We start from the raw sequence: 18390 nt of genomic DNA on the forward strand, positions 1-18390 counted from the left end.
TCGAGCAATCGTGCACTTTTAGATGAGGAAAAAAGCTTTATTTGAAGGTACAAAAACAGACACAGCAGATCTATTTATAGGAATAATTTACCATACTTAAAATCAGAGCAGAAACAAATACAGATTTCATTTGTACATGAGGGTAGTTCATTGAGAAAACATGTAAATAAATGAATGTAAAATAATTTAGGTGTTTTTTGTTTTAATTACACAAATTAATGAAATAAATATAAAAAATATGAGCAGAATAATGACAAGTTGTGAAGGGAACATACTCATGGACGTGCTGCCTTGTTACGATCCTTCTAACAGTCACTCATTGAGCCTCAGTGTGTTGCCATGAGACCAAAACAAAAAAATCTTTTAAGTACAAACTAAACATAGGAACTGCTGCTGTTGAATTAACATTCAATGAATTGTATCCATTATTTCACCCACAACCATGTAATCCATACACAAACATTCCTACAACCATGGAGCTCTTTTTTCTGACTGAATTTATAGGCACATATAAATCTCTTGAATCTACAGTAATAAATCTTGACTCTCTACACGGGCGAAGTCAAACACTGTAGCTTGTAGGGCTGGCAAAGCTTGTGTGTGAAAGCTTATTTAAGCAAAGAAAGGTTTGCAGGAAGAAATTTTAATCTCATCATCTTGAACACCTATGGTCAAGATGAGCCACCTCGTTTGTGTACATACAATTGCCATTGTCCTGGTTCATATATATATAAAATAAAATAAAATAACAGTTGATACCTTTAACAGTTCTATTACAGCTCCAAGCTTCAACTGCTCGGATCACTTTTAGGAAACATCCATGGTAGGTGATGTTTTGTGCCTCTTTTCACCCATAAAATATTCATATCTGCATAATGCTCCCTAAAGTGATTTAAAAAAAAAAAGAAGTTGCAGCTTTTATTGTTTTATCGTATAATGTGACATTATTGCGTCTAGCAAGTGTTGTTGCTTGTGGTAAAATAACACTGCAGCATTGTGTGTTTCAGAGCATGAGTGGACCTCAACTGGGTCACTCTGGATGGATGTTTAAAACTGAGGTTTGTCTTCTCACATGGCACAGTAAAGAAATATATATATAGTTATATCTATATATATATATACACTCTGCTACCAAAAGATTATTCACATGATCCGAATACAGTAATGACTGAAAATTATGCCTCATTCAACAGCATTCGGTTTTGAAGAGGTCATTTTAATGTTCTCAGAAATTGCTTTGAGCAGTATTTTGTTGCAATGTGCTGAAAAATGAGTTGTGTAAACAAACATGTGTCTTTAAATTCCTCAATGACCTTCAACTTTAGCAGCTTTGCAATTTTAATTTCAGGTAAAGTCATTTTCATTTAAAACTGTCGACAAAATCAATTATGTTTAGAATAGGATACGACGTCTGTGTTACAATACAGAGTCCACAAAGGTTTTTTATATATGTTAACCCTCTATTTTAGGAACACAAATAATTCAATATTCTCCATTTTATTGTGCTTTTCTTTTGAAATATTTCCTCCGCTGAGGACATTATGTTTACGTTTATGTTTGTGTGTCTGTGTTACTGCAAAAACTACTGGAGGCACGACCATGAAACTTGATGGGAGGATCCAGTATGGGTCAGGAAAGCAAATATTCAATTGTAGATCCAGATCAGGGGGCGGATTCAGGTTTTTCTTTAACATTTTTGATAATTTCTCAGAGAATAATTCATGGATCTTGATGAAAAAAAAAAGATCTGACATGTTGAGGGAACCGATATTTATGAGTGTGTGTAATTTGGCGCAGATTCACATAAAAATCTGCATCTAGTTTATTTAAATGTGGTTCCCTAAGGGGACTGGTGGAAGTTTGCACTCTAGTGCCCTTTTGTTGAAATTGATTTCTATATCTGAGATAATTGATATCTGTGCTAAAGAGCACATGTTTGGTATAAATTTCCATCCAAATGATCCAGACTTAATGTAAAATATGTGAATTCCTTTGCATAGATAGTTTGACTTGTAACCTCTCACTTAATTCAATTATAATCTGTATTGCCTGTTGTTTCACTCCAATATTATGAAGGATTTATAAGTTATGGTGTTAAATATGACATATGTGCTCTTCACTGACAGTGTGAACCAGCAGTCAGAAATATAGTTTCTGTTTTTAAACGTTAGAGATAATGAACTGCATCCTATTTGTAACCATAGTCACCGTCCGTAGTCCCAAATATTAATTGTGCTGAGAAGAGCTATTCATGGGCTATAAATACTCACAAAGAAGGCTTAAGTTATGAGAATAGTTTTCTCATTGTAAATGTGAATACATCTTTTCTTTCAGAAAAAAAGGTCAGCATCATAATTAGACTTTAAAGAATGATTACATAATCACACCACTCCCAGGATAGTAAAAGACATAAATATAGAAAAATATGTATATATATATATATATGTATATTTATATTTATAATATACTGTATATGCATATAAAACGAAGTATCAGAAAGGGGACATAAGTTGCATCAACATAGAAACCAAGTGAAAATACAAAATGAGAGTAAGAACACAGCAATGCCCCTGCTTCAAAATCACAGCAGGTTGTACAGCAGCAAAGTTCCCCGTACTGTTCTTTGCAGCTATGGAACAGGGGAAGAACAGTCATGTCCTCTTAGCCAAGAGAAAATCCTGACATGAAAAATCTCTATTCACTTCACTCCAAATTAGGAATGGATCCTCGGTAAGAACGGCTTGATTTCAAGTGATAATCATATTTTAAATATCTCAAAACGTACAACAGGAGGAAGGTGTTAATAACCACGTTTTTTGTTGTTTGTTTTTATTTTAGTTGCCGTGACACCACTGTTTCTAGAGATGGGCGTCAGGAGTTCTCTTGCAGAAGAGTGTGTCAAAAGCAAAGTAAATAGCTACTGTTTCAGAGTGACCAACACCGGCAGCAGCACTTCTCGTGACCCAGCGGTAGGAATGATTTGTATTTGGACGGAGTTCTTAGCGCGACGTAATGACGGAGGCAGTGGGAGTTTTGTGTTGTCTGTAAATCTGTAATATACAGGAAGTGACCCTGATTGCATTTCACTCATCAGAACCGCTCTCATTACATTATATCCAATATGGATTACCTACCAAAGAGTGGCATATAAAGGAAAGAGGCAGAACCTCCCCCAGTAAGTGCTGTTGCATACAGAGTAAACCATCCTTAGCTACATAAGGCTTGACCTTGCAATAAGTGGTCAAACCACATTTAATCATTGTGCACTTAAAGCCTCAGTAACTTAAGAAATGCAAGAAGAGCTTCTATCTGTCATGGTCTCAAATTCTCTGGGATCAGTTTCTATGCGAATTGTTTATACTGCATCTTAACAGTTTCCCTATAAGTGCTATATAATGATTGAAACTGGGCGAGTGTGAAAACCCACCACATCCAAAGAAATCTGGCCCAAAATGATCCGTAATCACTTTTCAATTTTTCGAGTCGACGTGTTCAGCTAAATAGAGTTTAAAATCTGTTCAACTCGATGCGTTTCAAATAATCAAAAGTAGAAATTTCTTGAGTCGATCGGGGGACTGTAAAGATACAAACTGAATCTGACACAGGCTCCAAAGATTTCAACAACACAGCTCACTGTGAGAAAACACTTTTCAGCCCCACTGACAGATTCAACAATTTCTGAACCAAAACACTGGCACGAGTCGAGCGTTTGGCCGATGAGCTATAATGACAGCAAATTAAAATGAATCTGATTTGTTGCTTTGAGATGCCTGACACAGACACCCTGCAGATGAGAGAGAAATGTTTGGGTGTGTCAACTTTTGGTCAGTAGCCAGTCAGTTGACAAAAAGGGGAGTCGGTATATTTGCATTAAAATTTTGGTCTAATGTTGGAGTTTTGAAGTTTTCCAGCAAATTCAAAATGTAATTTTTGAACCCCAAAATGCGTTTGCAGCATGACTTTTCCTGGAAGGTGCTCACTTAGCTTCTAAATCATTAAAAATATTTAGCATGACTCATCATGTTAAAAAAACACATGTTGAAAGGAGCCCATTGGCCAAACATTGGTCAGTCATCAGTTGCTTAATGCAAATTCTCCCAACAACCCATCAAGAGCCTTTCCCTCCAACCAAACTGTCCACCCCCCAGAACATATCTGGGGAAGCGTATGGTTCTGTGGCTCTTGGAGGCTGGAGATCACTGGTAATGTGGCTATGGAGAGGCGTTAAACTACATGTGAGATCAATCATGGATCCTTTTTAAGGTAACAGCTTCGGCGGCTGAGGCACTTTTGCGAAAATATCATTTGGAAAAGGCTTTGCCGTCACATATGCACGCAACTCGAATCTCTTGTGTTCTATGCTTAATGGCAATAGGTTTCTGAGGTGTCCTAGGCCAGTGCTGCCACATTAAGGCATGTCAAACAAATCTCTGCCATCAGTCAGGGACGAGGGGTCATCACAGAGGCCCATTACCCTGCCGGTGCTGGGGGGGGGGTCTGGGAGTGGGGGTTTGCACAGTGCACAGACAACATAGATTGTGTAAATCAGACGGAAGGAGGAAAACGAAGACGGTGAATTCAGAATGACATCACATGGAGGTTGCCACCCCAGCCCATCCCTCAGTCTAACTACTGAGCGTCCTCTCAGTACAGGATGAGTGGGTTCAGGCAGGGTCAGAACCGGGAAGGACCAGGCAGGACGAGGAGAGCCCAGTCCTGTCGACATTAGGACGGAGTCGAGAACGGGGTCGGGCTGGAGTTGTTGTGTTTGTTGGCTGACTTGACGATGGTGATGACGCTGGTGGTGGCCACCTTGCCCGGTGAGAGGGGCCCTCGGGTCACAGTTCGGGCAAAACACTGCAGGGCCTCGTATTTGGCTCGCAGGGCGTCCAGCTCCAGCCTCATGCTGGCGTTCTCTCGGGCCAGCTTGTCCACCTCATGCTGCAGCTCTATCTTCTGCCGTTCCAGCTCCTCCTTCTGGGTGACACGTTTGATGCGACAGCTGGCAGCGTAGCCCCGGTTCTTCAGGGTGCGCCGCCGCTGCTTCAACCGCACGACGTCCTCCTTGGTCAGCCCACGCAGGTGCTGGTTGAGCTCCCGCACGGACATGGCCACCAGCTCATCATCGCTGAGTGCTGGGGCATTCTCACCCGCCTCCTTCTTGACCTGCAGGACACGAGCAGTGGGTGAGGAACAGGAGCACATGTTGGATGTGAGTCAAGTCCAACGAAACACTTCCCACACTTCTCTCACTTACCTTTAAAGCTTTGCTCGTCTTGAAATGAGTCGTCATTCCCTGCATGCAGACAACTGGCCCGGATCTCACAGAAGACTCACTGACAAGCAAGATGAAGATGAAAGAAAACCATGTTAATGCTCAAGTTCTCTCTCTTTGTACATGCAGTTCAGAGATATTAAAAGTTTTTAAGACAAAACATTTGTCACTTTTAAATTGATTCAATAAGATAAGACTTGAGGAGTTAAGTTTTTAAATCTTTGCTTAAAACATTTTATAGGAAAGCTTTTTATTGACTTATATTTGTTGTTTTATATAGATTTTTTATATCTATATAATGTTATTGTTTCTTGTTTTGTCTTGTTCCATGTTATTTTACTCCCATGTATTTTGTAAAGTACTCTGTAACCTTGTTTAGATGTGTGCTATATTATTAATTGTTTTTATCAGTAGTAATAGTAGTAGTAGTAGTGGTGGTATTATAATACACAATAAAACATATATCACTTGTTACAATATTGAAACTTCATTGTGCAATAAATACTTAATAACAAATAACACAATATAATATATCACATGTATTACTATACTGTATTACTGTATATATGTATTACTACATAATGTGATATATCACTCACACGGCCAGTTGCATAACGGGTACTTTTCCTGTTTTCTGAATACAGGACTTGTACTTATAGTTGTATACTTTAAAATAGCTGTATTGATATTTTTGTACTTAAGTAACAGGTCGGAGCACTTCTTCCCTCAGTGAATATCACTGTATGCTGCAGATGCTGAGTATGGCATTGGAGTAAGATAGGCATCTCTATGGTGACTGTCCCCTTTAAATTCACCACTATAAGAGGCATCACAACAACATTCCTGGGTTTTGTCACGTGTCAATAATGTGCTTGCATGGCAGTAGCTCGCAGCTGCCAGTAGAGGGCGGCTTGACTCCATTTAAGACTATTTATTTACTTGTAAGAGGAGGGGAGCTTTCACAATGTAGTTCACTAGACCAGGCAGGATTAGAAACCTGCAACCTCTCTTCATGCAGCTTTGCATTCAGGCTCTCTGCCTAAGCATTTTGTTTCTTGTTGCTCTTTATTTTTTTTATTTTGCCAGGGCAGTTTTTAGAAAAGCCTCTCTGTACTTATTACAGTGGAGCCACATGCTCTCCAGACTGCCGCCATGGCCAAAAAAAGCGAGAGCGCTGAGCTGTGATCCTGTGAGAGGCACACATCCCCCCAAGGCTCCATTTCAGGGCCTGCAGACCAGCCTGACTAGGAGTGCACTGTTCCATGCTCGACTGCTGCCATGGAAACACCCTGCGAATGGGCGTGGGAGTGCAAGTCACATGGTCAGCAAAAGGATAAACAAGTCTCATTCATAACCGCAACACGGCCTATACATAGTACAAATAAGAGGGACTAACTTGTGCTGATAACTGAAAGGCACCCTGTGTCCAGAATTCCCCTGTGTGTTTGTGATCTTTATCCCGCTGCTTCCCTTGAGTTCTCCTCTTTATCTGACGTCTCTGCGGGGACACAGTCCATCCACAGCCTCCTCATCATTAAAACAAACCATCACATCAGCATAACATTTACAGTTATGCTGAACTTTATGGGGCAGGCAGATATGCGTGTGGAACATTCCTGGAGATAGAGTGTCACGTAGGAATAGTTTCCTTTATAGTCACTGATGTATTTTCTGCGTGGAGACAATGGAGTCTATCGATTCGTGGGGCCGAGTTGTATCCTCTTACACTCAGGGCTTTCCTGAGCTGCTCCATGCCCTTATTTAACTCTGGTGGATATATTTAGCCCACGGTGCTGACACAAATTTCTGCCAACTAAACAATTTAAGTGAGCATGCGATAAGTGATATGTCAGTGAGAGGGCAAATATTTTCTGCAGGCCTGTTCGCTGCAGTTTTCATGGAGGAAAAAACTCTGGGTGTGGCTGCTCCTTTTGGGATATTCATCACGACTTCACAGCCTATATGGCTTCAAATATCACTTTGCAGGACTTTGCAGATGCCGAGGATGAAAAACAACTTTTTTCCTGGGATCCAGGCATTAGTCACTCTCCTTATAATAGCTTCAACTGAACGTGTCTGTCTTGTCTGCAGAATCTGCTTTGGTGTTTTTGTCACAAGCTGACGAACCTCAAAGAATCCTAACTTAGAAAATAAGGAGATGAGAAACACGTACACACCACTAGAAAAACAGCTCCAGCCAGAGCCAAATAAACTGCTGTTAGGAGATTTAGAGAACATCTGTTGCTCTCTCTGATGTCCTTGGTTCGTTTTTTTTGCAAAACACGCAGCAAAAAGAGTTGCTTCACTGCAATTTCAGAAGCTTCAAATAAAGATGGAGAGCAAATATAAAACATTCCTCGACAGCAAGTTGGCCCAAACAGCCTTGTTTAAGTGGTATTGCATCAGAGGAGGGTCCCTGGGTATATTCCTTTGCGGGGATCATGGAAAAGTGATGTGGGGGGCCTCCCTCTCTTTCTTCATATAAGCTATGAAGCGAGAGACCAGGTTGTTTCCCTAAAATTCTTTGAGCATGTGCTTATGTTTTTGCAACACACAGGGAGAAGGTTTTCCTGATCAAGATGCCAAAAGTTTCCTCAGAGGAAACACAGCAATTGTGTTACGCATGCAGCCAAATCCCACTGTTAATGATTTTGCCACACAGACGATTGAGGCAAACATGTTTCACAACAAGTCACAGCTTCTCACTGTGGTAAAAAACAGGAATCATATTAGTCCTTTTTCCAAACCAAGAAGAAAAGAAGTCTGAGAAAAACACCTCAAGAAAAAGCCTTAAATGTCTGGGGAATAAAGAGCAAAACCACATTCCTGAGTGAACACACATGTGCAAACCCTCACATGCACTGAGGCGAATCTTCGCCGGAGAAGGAACATGCAGTCTAAATATGTCCTGTGATGCACTCGGCCATGGGGGTGGAGTTCAGCCGATCCCACTTGTAAAACAACGGCTGCAAAATTCACAAAATGTCTGGAATTCAGAAGAGAGACTTTCACATGGTCCAAACACAGCAAAGGCCGCCTGGGTGCACACGTGTGAAAGTGAGATGTCTGCCATCTTTCTTTGGTGGAAGGAATAGTAAACAAAGCAATTATTTCACTTTTCTCATGTACAGCAGGCAAAGATGTGTCATTCTTGGAGCTGCTCCTGTGATAACTAAGACCAAAAACATAAATTACTCAGCATTGTTATCACTGTAGCCAAGAGAAAACATGAGAGTGGTTCCTCAACTAACTGTTTTATTTGATGTGAATGTTTTCTGGTAAACCTGCTGCTTTGTTTTTTGGGTGTTAACTGTTTCTTTTGAGACTTTTTTTCAAAGCTTTTCATGGCTCATCTCTACAGAAAACAGGAAAGGAAGACAAGAAGAGGGCTGGATTCATCCACGCAAACCAACATGAACTAAAACAGCTGCTAAAGAACTCATTTGTGACATTTTGTGTGTATACTAACTGAACTTAGATGTGCCTTTTCTTCCTGTCCACTCATGGCAAATGTTTATATTTCTAAAGTCAGGCATCTGGTCAAGTTCAAGGCTGCACTTCAGTTCCAGCAGGTAACTGAGGGGCCCGGCCTGCTCCTAAAATAAACAGCACATCAAAAGACTCATGTGCTCATGCTCGGGTGATAAATGCAGAGTTGGCTCATCTGGCCTCCTTGTTTTTTCTTCTCTTTCTTTTTTTCTTTCCTGTTTTAGTTCAGGAGCAAGTTGAGCAGAAAGCAAACGTGTTGCGCGCCCTTGACAGTCAGACACATTCCACAGAGAAAGCTTCTCTTGCATTTTTTTCTCAGGGAGGTGGAGAGGTTCCTCCACAGACCAGGATCTCTGCTCTTTCTCCAGCGCAGCATATTCAGTGGGATATTATGTGAAGGAAATGGAGAGCATAGCTGAGCAGTGAGTCATGCTGTTTACTGGTAAAAGCAGTGACCAGCGGCAGGGAATCACACCCTTTCAATCTGACGTTTCCTGGAAACTCCCGTTGTTTCATGGAGAGGAAGGAAAAGTACAGAGGACCTTGGAAATGGTTGGCATGACTGCTGGAACGTTTGTGCGGAAAAGGGAGAAGTCGCTGAAATATCTGAGCAAAGATACGAGGGACGCTGGGATCCAAAGAAATGTCAAGAATGCAAAAAGACTTAAGAGCATATATCCATCCAGGTTTTTACAAGCTGGGAATGTGGGAGCAGGGGGGAAATATTAATGTTCTGTCTCTGATATGCTTGCATTACATAATTTCTCACTTTCCAGCTTGACATACCAAAACAAACCAAAGCGCTGAAAATACACTCAACAATCCAGCACCCTCCATATTCCTGTGTTTCTCCTTCAAGAACAGCAGAGGTGGAGGCACGAGGGCACAAATCAGCATGTGACAGCAAAATATAAATGTTGTGGAGAAGTGGAGTGTTTATGTCACTGCCAACATACAGTTTGAGTCACGATGGAATCAGGAGGTGGCCAATGGGGAAAAAAATTGAAAAATCAACAACTGAATCAGCAAATCAGCCTCATTGGGAACCAACGAGGGATTCCCAATAACACGATCTCACAGAAGAAACAACTTGATGCTTCTGGGCCACTAGAGACTATAGAGAGGTTGAGCAGCAGGTCACTGTGGGTGGCCGACTGAGTGGTCAGCAGACACAATATAACTGTCAGGAGGCACAACCCTCACTCCAAAGTCAATAATCCAAACTCTACATAGTTGCTTCCAGAGAAAAAAGGAGCAAAACACACCACAACGGACATGTTCATTGTGAGTCATTGCGTCACTAACCACAGCTATGCCACTTGCACAATACTCCACCACAAAAACATTGTAGCTTTTACTTAATCACCACTGACTAGTAAAATGAGAATATAGTGTACAAGTGGATTAAACTACATTCTTTGTCTCCAGGGGAAGGATTTCTACTGATGTGCCTTATCACTGTCTTTCTCTGACACCCACACTGGTGGCAAATGAGTCAGACAATCCAACTTCCCTGATCCAAAAGAAGACATCATCAATCTGGAGATGTAACCACATGTTAACCCCATGACATGTTAACCCGCCTCTCTGAACGTAGCGGACGCACTGTGCACCCACCAGCAACGGACATTGAATCAGTGAGAGAAGGGCTCCCGAGCAACACATGTGTGGCCATATCAGTGGAACAAGTTACTCAAAGACAAATATTTTCCATCTATTAATCACAATGGTATTTACAAAAAGGTCAGAACTCAGACAGTTAAAGTTATCCCATACAGGACAAAGGGCAAACTTAAAAGACAGTCAATCAGTCATTATTCTAAGTGTTGTTATTATGAGGTAATTATTAATAATGAATTGCACTCGCAGGATACAGTTTCCTTCTCAACACCCGAGTCTTAAAGTATCTTGAGCTGAAAAATAGCTAAACAGGAAGATAAGATAAAGCCTTTCCCTTCTCTGGGGGTGATTTACTGTTTTTGGAAATATGCCCTCCTCCTGCTGATGCTTGTTTCCCCTGTGTAAGGCCACTCAGCCCTGGTGGTCTGACTCCACGTCGTGCCCTTTGTCCCACATGTCTAAAATTCAGACCACGTGTTGTTTCCAATGTCAAACGTAAATGCTGCTGGTATTTATTTATTTTTTTGCGTCATTATAGCTGCCTGTGATAAATTCCCCGCCTCGGAACGAGAAGTTAGACAGAGCAAGAACTGAGTTGGGGAAGTGAAAGTAATTTACTTAATTTCATTTAACTTCATTTAAGTTTATTTCACTTCCAGTTTCCATAATAAACTATTTTGAGAAACAGAAAGTAGGTAAAAAATAAACAAACCTCAAAAAACACAGATTCTATCTCATAATAACTACCAGTTTATTAAACAATAGGCTATTATGACGTTTTGTAACATAACTTTAACAACATTAAGTAAAATGTCATGTTGACGTCGATTTAAAGAAAATAGTGCGAAATTGAAATATAACCTTTTTTCATGAAAATGCGCGTAATCTTCACATATTTGTTTTTCTTAAAGGAATGCCCTGTTATCCTTCACTCACTGTCATATTAGACCACAAACACTTAGTATTAAAAATTACCCAATGTATTAAAACAACTGGAAATCTGGCAAAATAGAAAACACAGTAATATAAAAAATGAGGATTTCTACAAAGTTACTTTTTGCCTCTTTTCCTCTGCGCTCCTGCGCTCTGATCCACTTTTTTTTAGTCATTGTGTTATGTTACTCCAACACAACACGTGTCCGCGCGAAACCATCCACAAACTCAACACCAACTTTCATAATAAACTCGGACATATGACGGACAATCGGTGGACACACCGTGATAAAACGCTGACATATGTCCCCGTGAGAAACAATTTACAAGAAATGTCAAAACATCACACACCAACATAAAAAAAAACAAGCTCACCTCTGTGGACGCGGATATATCTGTGGACCGGAATGCGTAAAACCCCCCAAAAAGGAAAAGTGGCGGCTTTTCCGTCAGAGGCGACGCAGAAACTGGACACGGTCCGTGCGTAAAAACGCGTCCAGCGGCGGTGGACTGACCGGCGGCAGATCCTCGTACGAAATTAAAACTACAAAACAACAACAATGTACCAACATTCCACGCTCTGCTTCCGCAAGCACTCACGTCACCGATTCCTCGTGACCGCCCCCTCCATTCATGAAAATAACTTTCTGCTGACGTCAGTCTGGGAAAGAGGAGGGGGGAGGGGGGGCATGGTGGTGGAGAGGAGGAGGAGGTGAGGGGTGAGGCCATAAATAGAAGACAGATACTGCTGGGGACTTGCTTTTGCTTACTTTACAAAACTAATCCGCACAAAGTCACTTCACGATGCCAACGTCACAGCCAGAAACAGCCAGAAAGAAAACCTTCAGGTCCTAATCATCATACAACCTGCTGCTCTGTCCTTCTCCTCCGCCCATCACGCTCTTCTCTACCATCACAGGTCTACACAACAAGGTTTTCAAAAATGTGCATAAACAGAGAGAGGGAAAAATCCTCCTCCTCCTCCCTCCCTCCTTTTGAGCGGCGGCAGCATTCCATTCCTGAGGAAAGTATGTGGTGTAGTAGCCCCGGCAGTCACAGGATTTCTCTTATTTTAACTGCACTGCTGCCCAGTAACGTCACAGTTTATTCTGGGTAATTAAGTACTGAATGTAAATATGTTAAGTCAGGAGCCTTTTAAGGGCCTCGCTGGCACGGGTCTTCCTCTGTTCGTTTATTCGATATGAGAAAAGACCTGGGCCTGGAGGTTGTCTCAGACTGTGGTGCCTGTTAAAAACAGATTCAGAGTGTTTATACTATAAACACTGTGGGTTACAAAGTTCAGACAACTGCTAAGAAGAGGGAAATACACTTTCCACATTTGTTTCTGCTGACTCGACCAAGATTAGGTGGAATAGTCATGTGTTTCTTGTTGGATATTCTCTCCGATTAGCATGAGTCATAATTTTCATCATTCTTGGTATTAAGATCTACCAAGGAAGTAATTTTTTCACCACTGTATATTTGTTCGTTTGTTTGTTTGTCAGCAAAAACTACTAAATGGATTTCCACAAAAACTTGTGAGACATGAGCAAAGAGGGAACCCATTAAACTTTGGTGTGGATCTGGAAATGTTTGCTGATTTCCCAGGGGAATAATTCATGGATCCTGATGAAAAAAATACAGCATATTTATGGGACTGCATGAGCATATGCAATTTGGTACAGCTTGATTGAATTTAAGGGGAATGTTGGGCCTTGGCGGAGGAACTATTGAACGCTGTTCCAGTTATTTGTGGGATTTACTTAAAATGCAATGCTGTCAGATGTTTGAAATAATGTTTTTTTCTGTCACATTGCAAATGTCAGCATCCTCAAAACGAAGGCATTCGAAGTTTATTCATCCATGTGAGTCAGTTTGTGTAGAAAACATTCCTGCTGAACGATGAAGAACAAATACCCTCGTCCTTCTTTTTTTATTCCAAACGGACAGAAATCCAATAATGAAATCTAACAGTCTGTGATATGTCATCAAACATCAGCATGACGTTGTTATCTCAGACAGACTGGTGGTGGGAACAAGTTGCAGTTTTTTAATTGACCATTTTAGGACAAAAGCAGCTTCATAATTCGATCATTTTTGTTCCATGATGATTTCGGTTTCACGCTGCTATGTTTAGCCACTGCAGAGACAAAAGAGGAAGCACGCAGACACAATAAAGACAACCACATGTATTTCAGATCCATGATGTAATTGTGATCTTTAGATAAAGCGTGAATGATAAATAAATGATACATTTTTACTTAGAATTGAATGGGATGATATTTAGACCAAAAATAGGCCTAAACTCTCCCTGTAAAGTGTTTTCCCAAAGCAGTGGTGTTAGACAAACAACACTGAACATTGTCTTTTCTAAATCACAAGTGAAGTACTCCTTTGTGCTATCCACAAAGTCCTGCTTCCAGTGAAGAACGCCTGAGAATTCCTCCCTTTTCCCTCTCGGCTCTGTGCCACATGCAACAATTGTGATAGCTTCAGGTTCCTGTCATTCTTTATGGCCTCTGACTCATCAGATCAAAGAATTCTTCAGAATCACACGTGGAAGCAAAAGTTCACAACAAATAGATGATGGGCCTAATTACAGATGATGAGGAATTCTGGGTAAAATGCAGGTGATTAATCGGCTTTATGATCTAGTTCAAGTTTATATGACATGATTTAAACATGAATTGATTACTCTAGATTATTATAGGTGAGGTGTGATGAGTTAAGTGAAATGAGGTGAGACTGGGTTACATTAGATTACAGCAGAGGTGGGAAATCCTGAGATTAGATGACATTGCATTAAAATAGAAAGCATTTCATTACACATGTGATGGGATTAAATGAGATACAATGAGACTGGATTACATTAGATTAAAATGAGCTGTGATGAAAGTGGATTATGTGGGCTTCACTATGAGATGGCATCATTTAATTTGTTTACATTGCAGATTAGATTGTTTAAAATAGAATAGAATCATGATGTAGGGGAATCCACATTAGTTGATGTGAGATTAAATTGTATTTCCCTACTCTGGGTTAGAGTAGCTCATATTATTTGCAAATGTGATGAGATTAAATGAGAGGAGATGAAACTTTATCACATTAGATTAGACATGTGATGAGACGAAGAGATTTATATCAAATTAGGATGAATATGAGATTTGATTATTACGGGATTATATTATATAAATGTATGTAATGTGATTAAATCAAATGATCCTGTTTTGTATTATATTAGAATCCAGGTGAGATCGGATTATATTTGATGGGATTAGATGAGACATGATTAAAGTTTATGTTACAATGTTTAAATTGAAATAGATTATTGCATGATATGTTACATGAGATTTAATGTGATGCAAAAAAAAAAAGTAAATATGAAATAGGGTGAGTTAATATAGTGTATTTCAGATTATATGAGATTAGAGTTCACTGCATCAGAAATTAGATCAGATTAGATGATTGGATTGTGTAAATTTCAGACTTGATAATTTAGTAAATTAAGGATATGTGATTGCAATAGATTAGATGAGAGATGGAGCCAGATGAGGATAAAGTAAACTGAGATGAGAATTGATTACATGAGTTTTAATCAGAGGAAATATTGGGCTAAAAAAACAGGATGAAATGAGACTAGATTAGATCTCATTAAATGATAATAGAATAGATTACATGTCATTATATGAGCTTTACTGAGATGTAATAAAACTGGTCTACATGAGATTGGATTCCAGATGAACTAGGTTTACATAACAATAGATTACAATAGAACAAATTGAGACGTGCATAAATGAGATTATACAAAACTGTTGAAATGAGATGGGTTTAGAAAAGAATTGGAAGAACATGAGATTAGATCCCAATAGATTAGATGAAATTGGATTACATTAAATCAGAGATGAGATTAGATGAGAGGGGGTGGTTAAAGATTAGTTTAGACTGTATTTTATTACATTGGATTAGATTAGATTAGATTTCTTGACATTACATAATAGAAACATTGAGACATAATGAAAACAATTAAGATGATTAGATAGGATTACATTCAATTCCAGATGACATTCGATTACATTTTGAGTAAAATGGAATCAAACAACTGGAGACAGTAATGTGGTAGAGGGGGAAATAAATAGAATCAGGATTGAAAATAAAACTACGGCTATATTGTGTTTATATTTTTGGTTTCAGGCAGAAACTGCCAGGGGCTGGAAAAAGAAAAAGAACAACTGTGAGAGAAAGTCTCTGCAGGATGACCTCTGCTATTCTAGATCAGTCAGACATCCAGCTGCTCAGTCGATGCCATACCACCCAATTACTGTCCATCTGGCAGTAGCGTACACAGATGACCTGAAATACACCCGATCTGTCCAACAAAACAAAAACAGCGCACCATGTGCCACAGACGTCGGGGTTTTCGTCAGATCAGCGTGCTGTGGGGTCCAGGTTCTTTCAGGCCGTTTTAGATTACAGGAAGTAACACTGACTCACTAATCTTGCTCCTTTCTGACTCAGACTCTTGAACTCAGAAATCTGATCTTGCACAAAGAGGCCCCCTGTTGTAAAGGGATCATTCCTTCCTCCAAATGCTCCAACTTATTAGAGAACAAAGGGGTTAATATCAGCCACGCAGAGTTTAAAATTATAATGCTAATACATAATACATTAGATTCTCCCTCAAAGTGTTTTTTACATTGTTGAGAACTAGCTAAGTGAGAGTACCTGACACATTAGACAGAAGCCTCTGGCACAGACTCGGCCGTGTAATTTCAAAAGTCAAAGAATTGTTTTTGCAGATCCGCAGACTTCCCATATGACACAGGATTTAATTTGGAGCACTGACTGAACATTCCACTGACTTCATCAAATTGTGTTTCATACGAAAACACTTTACGTAACCGGCTGGAAGGTTGACGCTGTGTGGAAAGGAAACATGACGGGGTTACAGTAGTGGTGGTGGCCGTGGAGGCGACAGCTGGAGCAGGCCATGGTACCTGTCATCTGTAAAACTCTCCTAAAGCTTCACTATACTGAAAACCACCCGATAACCAAAGTAAAAGTTTAGGCTTTTAAGGATAGTTAACGAGTCCAAAAGTTGAGAGTTGCTCATTTCTATACTTGATAGTCTTGTCAGGGTTTAGTAATGTTTGAAGAATGAGCAAATCGCTGCCTCTGACCATGGGCGGCACTAAATATGGACATTATTAAGGGCGGTAAAAAAGCTCTGATGCTCTTACTTCATTTTCCTCACTGCAGGGACATTGTTGAAGAATGAAAACAGCTGCGAGGACGCACATTTACAAACGGTAATTTCTGAGAACAACTCGCATCTACGTCACCTCAGTGTGTGACTCATCATGACTCTGAGATTTCCAACTTCCTCGCTGACTTCACGCTCAAACCATCTGCATCTTATCAGATTTTGGGTTCGACCTAATTCAACTGGGTCATCTGTGCTGAAGTGTACTGTGGTTAAATTGCTTTTATTTCAGGATGGTCTGGATGGTCTTTGACAAAGTCATCACAAAATACCTCTACTTTTATATTTGCCGACGGTTCTATTTGGATTTAGATCATGTTTATTCATTTCATTTGTATTTGTTTATTTTGCTCTTTCAAATTCTGCTCTGGTAGGAGACTAACTAATATTCCACCCTGTACATGGAATGATATTGATTTAGTAGAAAATGGGGACTGCACTGCCACCTTGTGTTGGAGCCTTGTAATTTAAAACCCTGTGCAAATATTATGTCACCTGCCTTGTTATTTTAGGCTTGAAAGTAAATCCAGTGAAGCAACAGGATGAAAACACCAAATTAAATAGATTTCTCTGTCATAGTTTTTTTTTTTTTAAAGTAATATATTCACTACTTGTTGCGCTTTGATTGTGTTTTGTAGAAAACAGCATCCCCAACTCTGAATACACTGGTTATTTTAAGCCAGAAGTCACATGTGCTGTTTTTATATAGTACATACAACTTTCTTTGATAGATATGTTGTATTGATTATCAGAATTAGCTTATTTAACGAGATTAATACCTTTTAATTCAAGCCAATAACTCCAAAAACTGTTGGTTTATTTGACCTAGGTACATGTGGCTGCTCCTTTCTTCCTAAATGCTAAGGTCAAAATGTTGTTAGAGAAAGTGGTGGTTTGTTCATTCAGCACATCTCATTTTGTGATCTGCATCAACTCACCATTGTTAAGGTACATTTTTATACTCTGTAGAATTAAACAGCAAATTGATAGGAATACTGACTGTAATAGCTCTGATGTGACAAGTCTTCATTACTGGGAAAAGTAACAGTGATACACGCATACATAATGGTGACTATTAATATGAAGATGAGATGGCAATTTTTTTTTTCTTTTAGCAAGCGCTGACTGAACCACATGAAAGCAGCTGAACAAAAAATTAGTCAGTGTACTAGAGAATGTAATACAATCAGAATGGTGACATCTGCTGGTCAATTATTGGTGTTGCATAATACTGAGATGTTCTCACAAAATAAGTTGTCATGTATGATTATCCAAGTTAAAGACAATTTTCATGTACAGCATTTTGAAGTTAAAATAAAGACAGATTTTTTATTTTCTATCTAAGAGTTTCTAAGATTCACTAGCACTATCCTGAGAACTATTTGAGAATGTCTGTACTACATTTTATATTGTAAGGACGAGATTTGATAATCGTTTGTTTGTCCCACTGTCTGCATCAAATAACTAATTTACCCAAACTTACCAGACGAATGAGCACTTGGACAAATTACCTATAATGGCAGAAACTGTCTTTGAGAAAATGTATTTAACATTTACTTTGAGCTTTTGGTTTGGTCAATGTCCCGTTCATCAACATAGAGGAGGCAGGATTTGTGACATGTTCTGGAGCCAGCCACCAGGTGGGAACGAAGATGCTTTGGCTTCACTTTTGGGGACCAATCATGTCGTCCATCTTTATTTACAATCTATAAACACGAGGGAATATAGAACATAGTAATGAGATATACTGTTAAACAGAATAAATACAAGGTAACCAAACTAATAAACTAATGATCAACTATTTTTTAACAAT

The 18390-nt window shown here is 39.5% G+C and overlaps 1 protein-coding gene across 1 annotated transcript; it reads right to left on the reverse strand.

The window, feature by feature from the left end:
- Positions 1 to 16: 16 nt before the first annotated feature.
- mafk (v-maf avian musculoaponeurotic fibrosarcoma oncogene homolog K) lies at positions 17 to 11931 on the reverse strand. Its single transcript, XM_020094675.2, has 3 exons — positions 11693 to 11931; positions 5258 to 5336; positions 17 to 5166 (listed from the first exon to the last, which is right to left on the reverse strand). The coding sequence occupies exons 2-3, from the start codon at positions 5300 to 5302 to the stop codon at positions 4726 to 4728; spliced, it is 486 nt and encodes a 161-aa protein (XP_019950234.1). The 5' UTR covers positions 5303 to 5336; positions 11693 to 11931; the 3' UTR covers positions 17 to 4725.
- Positions 11932 to 18390: the final 6459 nt, after the last annotated feature.

Source organism: Paralichthys olivaceus, chromosome 5 (genome assembly GCF_024713975.1).
Source record: "Paralichthys olivaceus isolate ysfri-2021 chromosome 5, ASM2471397v2, whole genome shotgun sequence".
Classification (NCBI taxonomy): Eukaryota; Metazoa; Chordata; class Actinopteri; order Pleuronectiformes; family Paralichthyidae; genus Paralichthys; species Paralichthys olivaceus.

Excerpts from the sequence above, each read along its gene's own strand:
- mafk (XM_020094675.2), bottom strand. The coding sequence starts at position 5,302 with ATGCAGGGAATGACGACTCATTTCAAGACGAGCAAAGCTTTAAAG. Across the intron at positions 5,167-5,257 it reads AGACGAGCAAAGCTTTAAAG|GTCAAGAAGGAGGCGGGTGA; the intron begins GTAAGTGAGAGA and ends CGTGTCCTGCAG.